Source organism: Oratosquilla oratoria, chromosome 44 (assembly GCF_046742065.1).
Source record: "Oratosquilla oratoria isolate Oo_2021 chromosome 44, ASM4674206v1, whole genome shotgun sequence".
In the NCBI taxonomy this organism is placed as follows: domain Eukaryota; kingdom Metazoa; phylum Arthropoda; class Malacostraca; order Stomatopoda; family Squillidae; genus Oratosquilla; species Oratosquilla oratoria.
The window spans coordinates 12,006,082-12,021,354 of NC_134820.1; the positions used below are offsets into that span (position 1 = coordinate 12,006,082).

At 39.6% G+C, this 15,273-nt stretch overlaps 1 protein-coding gene across 6 annotated transcripts in view; it reads left to right on the forward strand.

Moving 5' to 3' along the window:
• Window positions 1-15,273, forward strand: part of Madm (MLF1-adaptor molecule) — a 274,209-nt gene that overhangs the window by 198,108 nt on the left and 60,828 nt on the right. For 4 of the 6 annotated variants that reach the window (XM_076180167.1, XM_076180164.1, XM_076180166.1 and 1 more), the window contains exons 2-4: window positions 3,351-3,434; window positions 9,302-9,442; window positions 10,525-10,596. In XM_076180167.1, the coding sequence (XP_076036282.1) occupies window positions 3,351-3,434; window positions 9,302-9,442; window positions 10,525-10,596 (297 nt within the window). The remainder of the gene's footprint in view (window positions 1-3,350; window positions 3,435-9,301; window positions 9,443-10,524; window positions 10,597-15,273) is intronic. The other 2 variants (XM_076180168.1, XM_076180169.1) reach the window with 1 other exon arrangement.

Sequence of the window (15,273 nt, forward strand, 5' to 3'; positions counted from 1 at the left end):
TCAGTTGAATGGAATTGTCCAGAGTTTCTTGCAAAAGCCGTAGTGCCGTCCGGTAGAAAGGGCGGGAAACTAGCCGGCACAGACGACTGGTAGATTATGCTCTTTATTGCGGAGACGAAATTTTACTTTATTTTATTTATCTATTCATTTATTTTCTTTATTCGTTTACTTATTTATTTATTTCGTTCTATTGAATACCAGGCCGAAAAGGACAAGGGTGTTATTGGCAAACTGGAAACCCAGTGCCTGAACGAAAGGCACGTTTCTCATTCTCACAAATACTGTAGGTATGCCACAACTAAGCTGAATAAAAAAAATGGCGATTGCCAGTGTGTGTTAGAGATTGGCCATTGCCAAGGGTCACAAGCTAGACTTGCGATCGATAGCTGGATGCGATTTTAAATTTTGTATATTCCGGTGTATAGGTATTTCTGTGTTATTACTTAATTTATACATTCGTGTGTCTGATTCACGTACGTGGTCTTGTGATAGTTGTTACCACTGCAGATGAGTTCATGTATTGCTGTGATCTTTTACGCGCGCGCGCGCACACGCCGTCCCCGTACGCAATGAAGTAACCGTTTGTATCAGCGAAAGCTTTGCAACCTGGAAGCATAGCTTGAACTCAGTGTTTTAGGTAAGGGACCCCCGAAGCTCTAACTACACGCCTGATACCGTGTATTGAAAAAGTGTAGATGTTTACACTTGATCTTGTACTCGAGGGGACAAAGATTATTTAGACACAGGAGGCTGTACGAGTCGTTTCCGTTTGGTATCCATTTCAGTTGTTATGAAAAAGCATCGAGATCATCGCATGGGTGTGTGACGAGTAGAGGTGGGGGGGATATTTTTCCTTCAACCTTCGATTTGTTGGCGGTACCATCCACTTTCAAAACTTTTTCGTCGTAAAATAATTATGGCAAATTATTTTGTTTTCTCAATAAAAATACGTAGAATATCATGTGAAATGCTGGAGGAAAAATATTTTCCACCATAGATTCCTTCCCAAAAGCTGCGGGTTGCAAATCTCCCACAATCGGAGAAAAAATAGTCCAGTGTGATAAGTTCTTAGGAAAGGTGACATCAGTTCTCGGGAAAGAAGGAACGGAGATGAGGAACGAGCATGAAGTAAGAGGTGTGGGTGTAAGGGAGTATAACCACGAAAACGACGTAGCCAAGATGACCTAAGCGAATTTAAAGCTAGGCACAACTGGAGAAAAAGGCAGGGTCCCACGAGTTTTAATATTTACTAGTATAGTATAATTAAGTAAATACAGGTTAGAAATATGTCCATCCTACAGGAGGCTGGCCGTGGGTGTTTTGCCTAGGAACGCTGGAGGGAGTGGGTGAGGTTCGAGGTGGGGCGTGGTGATGTCTGGTTGCTGCAAGTCACGAGGCCATTCGCGAAACTTGGTCAAGTACCGATCAGAGCTGGGATTGAATGGGGACCCTTCCCACTGTCTCTTTTCTTAAATGTTTATATTACGTTGGTCATAGATAAAATGTAGTCATATAATTGATGTAATAAGGTACATCATAGCAGTTACATGTTGATCTTACATAGATCGAATTCTGATCGTCTTGATCTGTACCCAAAATAACCGCCGCCAAGGGGCACTTGTTAATTCAAAAGCTATTTTGTACAGCCTCCGGTGGACTTGAGTGTGACGTCATCACGCGGGGCGAACGGCTGGCTTGCCGGGCGCCATTTTGGCAGGATCATATTTACCACATCACACGCCCTGGGCCTCCTTCCAATTCGTAAACTACATGTTGACAGATTAATATACATAGAAAAATGCACATGTGCATTACCGATATAGCCCACATGACGAGGGAAGAAAACATGGAAATTTGTGTGAATCGGTGAAACTAGGACAACAATTATCATTACAACTGGTCTCTTGAGTCTTTTTTAAGAAATATTTCGTCCGTTTCAGGATGCTCCCTTTTAGTCTTCCGGTGTATTCTAACTTCCATTTTAATCATCCTTGAGGTATCACAGTTTCTTTAGATAAAAGCGAAGTCTACCCAACCATCTTTTTGCAGAACATTAATTGCCCTAGAATGAAAACTTAACAGATTTGATATACAGGATCTTCCTTTTCGAATACTGATTTAGTTATCAATTGAAATCCTCATAACCAAACATCGTTCACAATTCTCGTATGATATGGCTGTCACGCTGGTCAAAGACACTGGTCTAAAATGTAGAGGTTTCCCTTATTTCTTCCTTTGTAAATTGGGACTACGGTTGCCCTTTTCAACTTTTGATGCACTCAGCCTTCTAGTGAACATTGATCTTGCCCACTTCTCTGCATTCAGTGAGTATCCAGTTTGAAGTATCATCATATCCCCAGGCTCAAGTAATTTATGTACGCTTCACACTTCCAGTGCTTAATTGACCCACATTCACGTAAACTTAGAGGACTTATTGGTATTGGAAGCATTTTTTTTATTTTTCAATTCTAAAACTACTTCTGACCTGCCGCAGAGGCAGTTACGCATTTATCGCCCTGTGGGTACAACTAAGAAAGTGCCCCCTCGTGCCACTGGCCACATACCCCACTTAAAAAAAAACACAACTGCTGTCACAAAGCTCATGTGCTTTCTGTCTCTGAATGAAAAAAAAACCGTATGTCCACTTGTTGGAATAAATTCGAGAGCACCACTAAGTGGCTGCAAGGAAACAAACGAAACCGATTCGCCGTGACGTCACTGTATGTTCTTGGTCCATCTTCCCTTGGCCACTTTTGTTTTGCATAGGTTTCTGAACCTCCCTCCTACTTGTGAATTGCCTTCGACATGCCCTGCAAATTGTGTGCGTTTTGACCAAGTGCAAGCAGTTGTAGTCGTGCTGAGTCGAAGTGGTGGAAGATGCAGAGCGTTGCCATGCCAACACTGCGCTGCTGCCCTCCTACGCACTCCTTTTGTATCCTTCCCTCATGCTTTCCGTACCCCTTCCCCCTCTCTCCCTTCCTCTTTCCCCAATCCCACTCCCTCCCCTCCCATCTTTCCCTTTCCTCTCCTATTCCCCATTCGTTTATTTTCATTCTCTTCTTCCTCCTCCCTTTACCCCCTTTCCCTTCCCCATCCTCTTCCTCGTCCCCTCCACCTCTTTAACATCCCCCCTAACCTTTCCTCTATCATCTCTTATCCCAAATCTTCACCTTTCCCACCCTCCTACTCCCCCTGCTCTTCTCCCTCCTTCGATTGTACTAACTGCTATCTCCTTCACCACTCTTCCCATCTTCCATGACCAAAATTTGTTTAAAGGGATGTACATTAGCAATACCTGTTGCTTTCCAGATATAAATAGATCCCTTCATAAATACAAAATTTTATTTCAGGTGCAGCAGCGAGATGTCCCAGGAATTGATGCAGCATACCTGGCCATGGACACAGATGAGGGCATGGAAGTGGTCTGGAATGAGGTAATATCTTGGACCTGTTGTGTGTTTTTTTGCACGTATGCATTTCTTGTAGTTTTTGATGTTCAAATTTATTTCCATGAAAGACATAGTAACAGTATTTTGTATCTCACTAAATACTAATTGGTAGGTTTTGTTTTTGCCTGGAGTAGAATTCTTTATTAATCAAGAGATTGCTATTAACAGTGGAATTCAGTGGTGTATCAAATAGGGCAGCTTAGATTGTTATTAGGTTATGTAGAATATATATTTTAAAAATAAACCAGGTATATGCACCATAGTGAGTTCAGATAAAGAAATTTAATTTGTCTTTTTATGATATAACTCAGTAATGGATAAGTTAAAGTAAAAAAGTTGGTAGTCAGAGGCAAAATGCAAGTCAGTTTTGCAGAAAAAATACATGAAAATAATGAACACTTTCTTGTGTATTTATGCCAGAAGTTATTAACATATAGTGTGTAATTGATTTGCAATCTGTACTACATACAGAAATAATCCTGGGATTTATGGTTATTTTTAGTAATACTTACGTCAGAACACACCCTACAACATTAACTCTCATATAACTAATGTGGTCACACTTCATGTCAAGAATGTTATGGAGACAGTGGATATGGAATACCTCTAGTTTTGCACCCTGTAAAGGGCCCCAGACTCACTGCCATAAAGGATAAATAGACAGATAGTGCTGATGGATATCGGAGAGAATCAAGTCCCTTCTGGCCATCCTCTGAAACCTCCATCTGGAGGTGTGGGGCTAGTCTTGAAATTGGGCCCAAAATCTCTATCAGCTTCAACTGCATTCCCTTCACCTTTTCACTTGAGAGTTGAAAACTGGCGACTGCTCCCATCCCCCATCCCCCAGCTACTATAAGCCATTGACATAGAAACAGACCCACACTTAAAGAACACAGAGAGTAGTTCAGTGTTTCATCCCAGAGGGAATTCCTGAGGACGGTTGCCATTCACTGTGTGTCTGCAAGTTTCCATTCAGTGAAACTTTAGGCAATAATTTTTATTATTATTTTTGGTGTGGTTTAGTAACTTACACCAATTTTTCTTTTAGGGGTAATTAGATGTTGAGGGTACCCAGCTACACAATAGCTTATTATTTGGTACCATGAATTCATTAAGACAAAATTAACATTTTGTTTGAATATTCTTGCTCGTTTCACTTTGTGGAGTGATGAAAGGGTATAATGTAGTTTGCTTCATATGTAGTGAGTATCACTCAGATATCTAATATTCTCTTTTCTTTGGCTCTCGGTTCCCATTGTGGACATAGGTGCAGGTTAGTAGCCATTATGATAATTTTGTATTTTCTTTTTTGCTTTTGAAAGCTTTGTAATGCAATATTGTGCTTTCATTGCAGTAATGCTGTAATGCCATTTTTATGGGTGTAGAGATGCTGAAAAACCTGCTTGTTTTGGGAAAATAATTGAATTACAGTAGTGATTGTAAAGATGAGCCATAGTCTTGTATATATGATTATTTATTCATTTATTGTGCATTTAGATACATTTAGTACAGTTATGATGCAGATTGCACATTTTCTATAGTAGTTGACATTTTGTAGCCTCAAGTTTGTCATGCAGTGAAATTATTCAGTTTGTATATCCATAATTGATTGTAATAAAATGTATATATGATTTTTGCTGTTGAGGTGTAACCTTTCTCTGTATCTCTCTCAACTACCTTGTTTAGGTCTATTTTCTTTGTTTAACTTTTTGCTCTATTGGTGTATTTTGCTGTTGTCTACTATGGTATGTGTGTAGCTTTAGATATTTGTGTGTGAATGTGGCAGGAAAGAGAGAAATGAAGGTGGAGGGAGAATGTAGATTGAGAGAAGCAAGTAAAGGCCTTGGGGGATTAAGAAGTGTAATGAGAAATAAACACTTGGGAATGGTTGCTAAGAGGAGATTGTATGAAGAAGTGATTTTGGTGACAGCACTGTATGGGGCAGAAACATGGAACATAAGAGAGGAGGAGTTTGAATGTGTTTGAGATGAAATGCTTGAGAAGTATGGTAGGGGTTACAAGGTTGGCTAGAATGAGAAATGAGGAGGAGAGCAGGGGTGGAAAGGGAATTGGGAGATAGGGTTGATGAAAGAGTATTAGGATGGTTTGGACACATGGAAAGAATGAGTGAAGAAAGATTAATAAAAGTTGTGTGGAAGGCAGAGATGGAAGGAATGAACATGAGGGGGTGACCAAGGATGAGATGGATGGATGGGATAAAAGGGGATTTGGGAAAGAGGGGAATGTCTATTGAGGAAGGAAGGGAGAAGACAGAAGATTAAGCTGAGTGGAGAATGGCTGTATATGGATGATACTCTGGTGCATGGGAGTAAGTGGGGGATGGAGTAAGTGTGAATGATATTTTGATGCAGCCTGAAGGGGATTTCTCCCCATCTTTTTCTGCATGAGGAGACAGAGGAGGGGTCGTCAATTAAATGAAGCAGCCTTGCTGTGGATGTGCTGTGTCTTGCTACATTTCTTCTGACCCAGTGGGTGAGATGCAGGGATGACCCATCATCTAGGAGGAGCCAAGATAAGAGAGAGGGAGGGAGGGGGGTGAATGGGAGTGGAGTATGTGCAGATGGAATGGGTGGGAGTGGATTTTATGCCTCTGTTTTTTGGCTACTTCCCTTGTAAGGGGGAACAAGCTGTTGGTAAATGTATGTATACTAAAACAGTAGTCAGATTGTCCTATAAGTCACTCAAGGAAGAAAACTCTCTTGCTGTCCTAGTATGGCAAGGGTGGAGCAGTGTAGGATGAGGTATATGGTGTCTTCTGTGTGATGGCTGCATCATGGGCAGTTTGTTTTTATGGTCAGACCTATAGTGTGTTTGTATTGTTTTAGTACTGGATAGTGACGTAAAAACAGTCATACTAGTACAGTTCTTGTTTCTACTGGGAGGGATTTTTCTGTAGGACTAATGTCTGGAGGGGTTTGATGGTCAGTCTGGAAGTGCTTGTTTTGTGATCTAAGTGAATATTTTTTTATGGATGTGTTTTGTAGTGCAGGTAGTGGGCTGTTGTAGTGATATGCTGTAGGTATATCCATATTGATGCAGTTTGTTAATTGTACTTGTGTGAATTAATGAGGTGGATGAGTAGGGTTAAGGGCTCTTGCATAGAACTGTGTACCTATTTGGGTGTCTGTAGTGTTTTAGTGGTGGGTGATGCCCATATTGTAGGCATACTAGTGGCACTCTTTGTATGTCTTGAGACAAATTTTATTTCTGGGTTGATATCTTGGAATGCACAGTGAAGCATTGGAATTGTAGATCTAGGTGAAATGATTGTATTGTGATCCATGTTTGTACATGTTTTTGGGTAGATGTCTTGGGTACTGTTTGTGGATTGAAGATGTTTGAGTAGTTTGCTTTGGGGGTTGGTTTCTCATGTTCTGTGTTGGGCTGTGCTTATATGGGGCAGTGGGTGCAAGAGAAAGCAGCAATATACTAGTTGAGCATCTACCACAGTTGTTCTCAGGCTGTGGTTTGTGAACCTTAAAATAAAAAAAAATATGTTCCTCTCTCTCTCTCTCTCTCTCTCTCTCTCTCTCTCTCTCTCTCTCTCTCTCTCTCTCTCTCTCTCTCTCTCTCTCTCTCTCTCTCTCTCTCTCTCTCTCTCTCTCTCTCTCTCTCTCTCTCTCTCTCTCTCTCTCTCTCTCTCTCTCTCTCTCTCTCTCTCTCTCTCTCTCTCTCTCTCTCTCTCTCTCTCTCTCTCTCTCTCTCTCTCTCTCTCTCTCTCTCTCTCTCTCTCTCTCTCTCTCTCTCTCTCTCTCTTATTTTTATTTATTCATGTATTTATTGTTTGTGGGTGTGGGTGGGTGTTTTAATGAGTCGAGAACAGCACATTTAAAAAAAGGTGCACTCACAGATCTTAAAGTATGCACTTTTAACCTCTTCAATACAAGTCAAATTCTCATGAGCAGCATCAACTCCCTAATGTACAATGATTTGATGATGCATTACGATACTCACATTATGAAATATAAAATTACAGCTGTATTACTCAATCTCTTTTACTCTGAATATTAATAACCACAGAAAATATGATCAAGTCAGTCCACAGAATATGGGGGTCACTCAGCTACAACCACAAAATAATTGTAATCAAGACGCTGATGCAGGTAGCTTTGTATACTTGCGCCTCATGACACCTACATAGGCGTCATCATAGGGAAGGGGTTAACTAGACCAAAAAAATTAGGAACATGATCAGGCACCCCAGATATTAATCCAGAGACAAGAGTGTCTCAAACATGTTTGTAAACAGGTTATCACCCAGCACCAAAACATTACCAACACTGAATTAGCCTGACACCAAACACCACGTGCACCAGATTTAGCCACCAAACATAAGACATAGAACACATCATACACGAGAACTCCACAAAATCTCTTCACTGTGATGTATGGGGTAACCTGGCAGTTACATCTTGATTTATTGTGACCATGAATTCCTGGAAAAAGAGACCTCGAACAACAGATTGAATGGTTAATTGATCCTTGAGGTGCTGGTGTTACCTGTGGTTTGTACAGCATATATATATATATATATATTTCAATATTTCCACATGAGTGCTTAGTTTTTGTTTTCCTCTCTCTCTCTCTCTCTCTCTCTCTCTCTCTCTCTCTCTCTCTCTCTCTCTCTCTCTCTCTCTCTCTCTCTCTCTCTCTCTCTCTCTCTCTCTCTCTCTCTCTCTCTCTCTCTCTCTCTCTCTCTCTCTCTCTCTCTCTCTCTCTCTCTCTCTCTCTCTCTCTCTCTCTCTCTCTCTCTCTCTCTCTCTCTCTCTCTCATTATTAGAGAATAATTGAATGTTCTCATGTATCATTATAAAAGAATCCTCTTGTGCATGGTGTTTTGCCTGTAGTCTGATTGGCAGAAGAATGGTTGGTGCTGTAGATTATGTTTGTTATGAGGGTCACATGTAAGGAAGGTTTGTTGTTTGGTGTTTGCTTTTGATTCTTTTTGATGTGGAATATTTTTGTATTTTATAGGAATGTTATGAGTTTGACAGGGCAGCAGATCCAGTTTGTAGTGTAGTTTTATGCATTTGTTCTGTATTGTGCATTTTGTGTATCCATATTTAACATTTATTACAAGAAATACATATCAGTCATGATCTTGTTTTTGTTATTCACAAGTATCTCAATAGTTCATTCAGCATTGCCATCCTTGTTCTCAACTACTTACTTGAATTTTCAAATTTGCTGATTTTTTTTTTCATAATCTATATTTGGGTTGTCTGCACTTAGTTCCATATTCCATCCACTGGCTGCCATGTTCATCAACTCTCTCCACACCACTTTTCCAGTTCCAATCTTGATTTTAAATTTTTAGTTTTCCTATTTTTATGTTCAAGATCAGTTTTTGTCGTTTCCTCCCATAGTGAATTCTCACACCCCCAAGATGAACTAAACTAATTGTGGAGCTTTTTTGTAAAATTGTATATTCAGAATATGTATTATAAGTGCATATTGTTTGTTTAAGAATGGCTTGGGCCCATGCATTAAAAAAGTACTGTATATATCAGTGACAGAAGTCTTGGTGAGTTTTATCAATTTACTTTTATTAATTCATGACCAGGTTTATGTAGAATTGTTTCTACAGTTAAATCATTTCCATTTCTGCTGTATGTGACTTCCTGATTTCAGTTACTTTTACTTTCAGTTACCTTTGACTATGGAAAACTTGCCTAAGTTAGATGAAGTCACCTTATGGAAGTGAGAATGAGATATACCAAAATGTGTCATGTTAAAGGGGTTGATTGCTATCATAATCCTATCAGTATTTAGATGTAAGTTTTTGTGCACTTTTTGTCTTGCATCATTAAAAGTTTCACATATTTCTACAGGTCAAGTTTAGTGAGCGAAGGAACTTCCGTGAACAAGAAGAGAAGATTCGACAAGTGTTTGACAACTTGACACAGTTAGATCATCCAAACATTGTGAAATTACATAAGTATTGGACAGACACCAAGAATGACAAACCAAGGGTAAGTATAGATTGTCATGCTTGCTAAGTGCCTGAACTACTTTACATTGGGGGGGGGTTGTATGAATATTGGATACAAGTAAAAGGGAATCCAGTTTATTAGGTCATAAACTACTAAAAGAAACTGGATAATCCTTTTTTTCTCATTATTATTATTAATATTATTATTATTATTATAAGGTGGAGATGGAGAGATGGTAATGGAAGGAAGAGGAAGAGGAAGACAGGCATAGTATTTTAGGGAGTTGATAAATGTGAAGGAAGATTGGGAGGGAAAGGTGGTTTTAGTAGGAAGAGCTTAGAAAATGGCAGTGATGAATAAGGAAAATGGAGGAGAAATAAGGAAGAGTGAGGTTAAAGCAGTTATTGAAATGATGAGAGCAGGTGGGGGACCTGGGTTGGGTGGGTGTTGTGTCAGATGTCTGAAGAAGGGAGGTGCAGTGGTTGACTGGTTTGTGGGGTTTGATGTTTTGTCTAGAAGAGGGTGGAGTGCTGGAGGACTGGAGGAGTGCCTGTGTGGTTCTGCTTTGCAAGGAAAAAGAGGACAAGTGTGGGGCTTTTGCTGAAATACCAATGTCTTTTTCCCCCTTACAAGGGAGGTAGCCAAAGTCAAAGGCATAAATCCACTCCCATCCATTTCATCCCCTCGTACTCCACTCCCATTCACCACCCCTACCTCTTTTCTTGACTCCAGTTGGATGACTGGTTATCCCTGCATCTTGTCCACTGCCCTGTGTCAGAAGTAATGCAGCAAGACAGCACATCCACAGCAAAGCTGCTTCATTTAATCAGCAACCCCCCTCTCTGCCCCCTCATGCAGAAAAAGAGAAGACGGGGAAAAATCCCTTCGGGCTGTGTCAAAATCTCATTCACACGTACTTCCTCAACCCCTCCCCCAATCCCCCACCCACTCCCCTCCATGCATGATAGTATCATCCATACACATACATATACCAATAGCTTTTTCTCCCTTACAAGAGAGGTAGCCAAGTCAATGGCATAAATCCACTCCCACCAATTTCATCCCCACGTACTCCACTCCAATTCACCACCCCTCCTTCCCTCTTTTCTTGCCTACTCCAGAATGATGGGTCATCCCTACATCTCGCCCACTGCCCTGTGTCAGTCAATGCAGCAAGATACAGCACAACCAAAGTAAGGCTGCTTCATTTAATCAGTGACACCCCCCCTCCCCCTCCATCCCCTCATGAAGAAAAAGAGAAGTCATGGAGAAATCCCCTTGGGCTGCATCAAAATATCATTCATACATACTCCCTCATTCCCCATCACCCACCCACTCAAAGGATTACAAAGGATTACAAAGGCAAAGCATGCCGACAGGAGACCTTTTGATCCATATCTAGGTCGGATGCAAAAAAAAAAAAAAAAAATCATATTAATAATAAATTAAAACTATAACAATGTAAATAACAATTAAAATACATAAATAAATGCATTGGTATAGTTGAATAACAAACAAACAGGTAAATAGTAAATGATAATAAATTGACATATAACTAATAATAAATGAAAATCAGACAGACAAATTATAACAAAACAAAAACAAATAATATAACAAATTATAATAATTACAGCATCTTACTTAGGTATTTATCTAAATGATTCTTAAAGCTTCGAACTGAACTACATTGCACTACCTGTGCAGGAAGTTTATTCCATTCATTAACTACACGGTTGGCAAAGTTGTTTCTACCTACTTCCAAATTGAATCTATTTCCGGACAGTTTGAGACCATTGTTTCTTGTCTGATTCTCATTCAATGTGAAAATTTGGTCACTTTTGATGTTGTCAATTCCCTTTAAAATCTTAAAGACCTGTATCAAGTCACCTCTGAGTCTACGCTTTTTTAGGGAAAACAGATTCATGTGCTTAAGTCGATTTTCGTATGATTTATTTTTGATATTTGGAATCAGTTTTGTGGCTCGCCGTTGTACTTTTTCCAGTCTGTCAATGTCTTTAATGAGATTCGGTGACCATACGGAAACAGCATATTCCAAATGTGGACGAACTAACGATTTATATAGCTTGTTAATGAGTGATGGACTTTTGAAATCAAAAGATCGCGCAATCAATCCCAGAATCTTATTTGCTTTCTCAGAGGCTGAAATACACTGCTTGGATGATTTGAGGTCGTTACTGATAATTACGCCGAGATCTTTTTCACTATCCACTTTTGTTAACGAATTTCCAAATAACTTGTAATCGTACTTGCTGTTATTTTTACCTATGTGCATTACCTTGCATTTACTTGTGTTAAATTTCATTAGCCACTTTTCAGACCATTGCTGTAATTGATCTAAATCTTCTTGAATATCTAATTGGTTTGAGTGATCATTTGCCACTCCGCACAGTTTTGTATCATCAGCAAATTTGGAAACAGTAGATTTTAGTCCATGGTCTATATCATTTATATATACTATGAATAGAAGTGGCCCAAGAACGGAACCCTGAGGAACTCCACTTGCAACACTTTTCCATCCAGAAGTTTTTCCATTTAAAACAACTCTCTGTTTTCGACCTTTCAACCAATTACTAGTCCAACCTAATAGGCTACCACTTATTCCATGCAAAGCTAATTTAGTAAGTAGTCTTTCGTGGGGGACGGTATCAAAAGCTTTTGCAAAGTCTAGATATATTAAATCTATATTGTTTCTTTTGTCATAATTCGAGACAACTGTGTTGTAGAATTCGAGTAAGTTAGTCACGCAAGAACGTTTCCGTCTGAAACCATGCTGGCTATCATTTATCAAACGGTTACTTTCTAAATGATATTCGATAGCATCTCTGATGATAGTTTCCATTATTTTTCCTACGATCAAAGTCAAACTAATAGGCCTATAGTTATTTGGTTTCTTTTTGTCACCTTTTTTGAATATGGGAGTAACGTTAGCTAGCTTCCATTCTCTTGGGACATCTCCGGATATGATGGATTTCTTGAAAATAATTTCTAATGGAACAACAATCTCATTTTTCATTTCCTTTAAGATTCTTGGATGCCAACCGTCAGGCCCTGGTGTTTTATTAACTTTGAGTTTGTCTATACACCTTTTAATTTTTTCTTTTGTTATATTTACCGTAGTGAGTAAGTTTACCCCAGTAGTGAGTAAGTTTACCCCTTCCATGCATCACAGCATCATCCATACACAACCACTCTCCACTCACCCCTGACTTCTGTCTTCTCCCTTTCTCAACAGACATTCCCCTCTTTCCCAATGCCTCTTTTACCCCATCCATCCATCTCATCCTTGGTCACCCCTCATGTTCACTCCCTCCACCTCTGCCATTCACCCGTCTTTTACTACACACATTCTTTCCATGTGTCCAAACCATCCCAGTACCCTTTTATCAACCTCTATCTCCCAACTCCCTTTCCACCCCCTGCTCTCCTCACCTTGTTTCTCACTCTATTCATCCTAATAACCCCTACCATACTTCTAAGATATTTCATCTCAAATACATCTAACTCTTCCTCTCGTATGTTCCATGTTTCTGTCCCATATAGTGCTGTCAGCACAATCACTTCTTCATACAATGTCTTCTTAGCATCCATTCCCAAATACCTATTTCTCATTAGACTTTTTAATCCCCCAAGGTATTTACATGCTTCTCTCAATCTACATTCTACCTCTAGCTCCACTCCTCCCTTTCCCTTACATTTGCACACAAGTATCTATAACTATCCAGTTCCTCCAGTTTCTCTCCTGTCTGGGGCATTGGCTGCATGTTAATGTGGAGTTAAACACTGCTCAGTAGCTTGTAGCTGATACTTCAGGGTCTATATGGGGCACATCTATGGACCACACATCATTATTGTTTGTGATAGAGGAAGTCTCTATTCATAGGGAAATTATGCTACTTTATCCTACTGTGACTGTCCCTCCATTATGCTGTTCCCCCCAAATCTTAATACTGTCCTGTACCATTTCTCTGAATATTCATTTCCTTTTTTTGCCAAACCCTTTGGTAGGAGAAAAGAATACTGCCAAAAGTCATAAAAGGCGACAAAAATGGCACGGGATTAGGACTAGGTATCTTACTCTCTGTTGCCCCAAAGGGGATATTTCTAAAAAAAAAAAGGAAAGGCATAAGAGGGTCTGGGAGGAGTTTTCCAACCAGGTTTGGGTATTTTAATGGGGATGGATGTGGTACGGATGAGTAAATAGGAAGAGATAGGCAGTATGTTTGTGAGAAGATGGATGTGTGAAACTAAATTGAAAGGGAGGGGCGTGTTTGAGTTTTGGAGTGTAGCTCAGAGAATCTCAGGAGTGAAAAGAGGAGGGAGAGAAGGGGTGGCTATACTAGTTAGTTAAGAGATGGGTGAACATATGGTGAAGTGGAGGGAGGTTTCTTCAAGGTTAATGTGGATGAAGGTGAAACAGGGAAGGGAGATGTGGGTCTTTGTAAGTGCATATGGGCCTGGTAGTGAGAAGAGTAGAGGAAAGGGAGGCTTTTTGGATGGATTTAAATGAGTGTATAGAGGGATTAGGGAGATATGTCAATGTAGGGGTATTGCAAGATCTCAGTGCTAGAGTAGGAGACAATCCAATAGACGGAGTGGATGAGAAGTGTGGAGTTTTAGAAAAAAATATAGTGGAATGTTGATGGTGGAGATGTGTCAAGAGAGTTGATGATAGCAAATACAGTGTTTAGAAAGAAAGTGAAGCATAAATACACATGGGAGGGTGGTGGGTAGAAGAGTGGTAGGGCTTTAATATACTATATACAGATGCTCCTCTACTTACGTTCATTCGTTTTACGTTTTTTCGATTTTACGTTTGAACTAACTGTAAAGAAATATTGTTAAAAAAAAAAAAAAAAAAAAATTGTGAATTTTTTAGTTTAGCGTGCTCTCCGTAGTTCAAACGATACTTGCGCATGATGCTGCGTCCATTGTTTACATTTCACAAACGATAAACTGATAATGCCTAGCCTCCTCCTCCTCCCCCTCCTCCTTCACCATCTCAATTTATGTTGCTTGAATTTAATTTAATTGAAATTAATGTTATTATTTTACAATGTTATGTGTATAATTAATGATTTAGGGGTGTTTTATAAGATACGGTAATAGAATTTACGGATGTATAGTACAGTAACAACTTTCGTTCATTTTCAACTTACGTTCGGCCTTTCAGTACGTAACTAAAACGTAAGTTGAGGAGCGTCTGTAGTTATAACCAGAAGAATGGGAAGATTTTTGGATATACATGTTCTAAGGGGAGAAAGTAGGGGAATATCAGATCATTTTTTGATGGAAGGTAAGTTGAGTGGAAGATAGATGGAGAAAGAGGAAAAGGACAGAAGGTAGGGAGGTGCTTAGCATAAACTGCTTAAATGAGAAAGAAAAGGAGGAGTACAAGAAGAAGCTGAGAGAAGAGTGGGAGGGAATGAAGGATAGAGTAGAATTAGTAGTGGAGAAGGAATGGGGATGTGTCAAGGAGGGAGTCACAAGATGTGCAAAGATGGTGTGTGGAACAAGGTAGGGAGGAATCAGAAGGAAGGATAGTGAGTAGTGGGATGATGAAGGAAAGAAGGTGTAGAAGAGAAGAAATGAGCATTCACAGGTTGGTTACAAAATAGAATGAATCATAGGTACAGAGAAAAGAGAAGTATATGATAAAGGAGGCAAAGAGGAAAGCAGATGTGAAATAGGGTAAGAGTATGGCAGAAATATTTGAAAGTAATGCAAAAGATGTTTTGGAAGGAAATTAACCACTTCAGTATGACTCAAATTCTCATGTGCAGCACCAGCTGCCATATGTAATTTGCATCACAGTACTCACATTTTGAAATATAAAATCACTGCTGTATTAC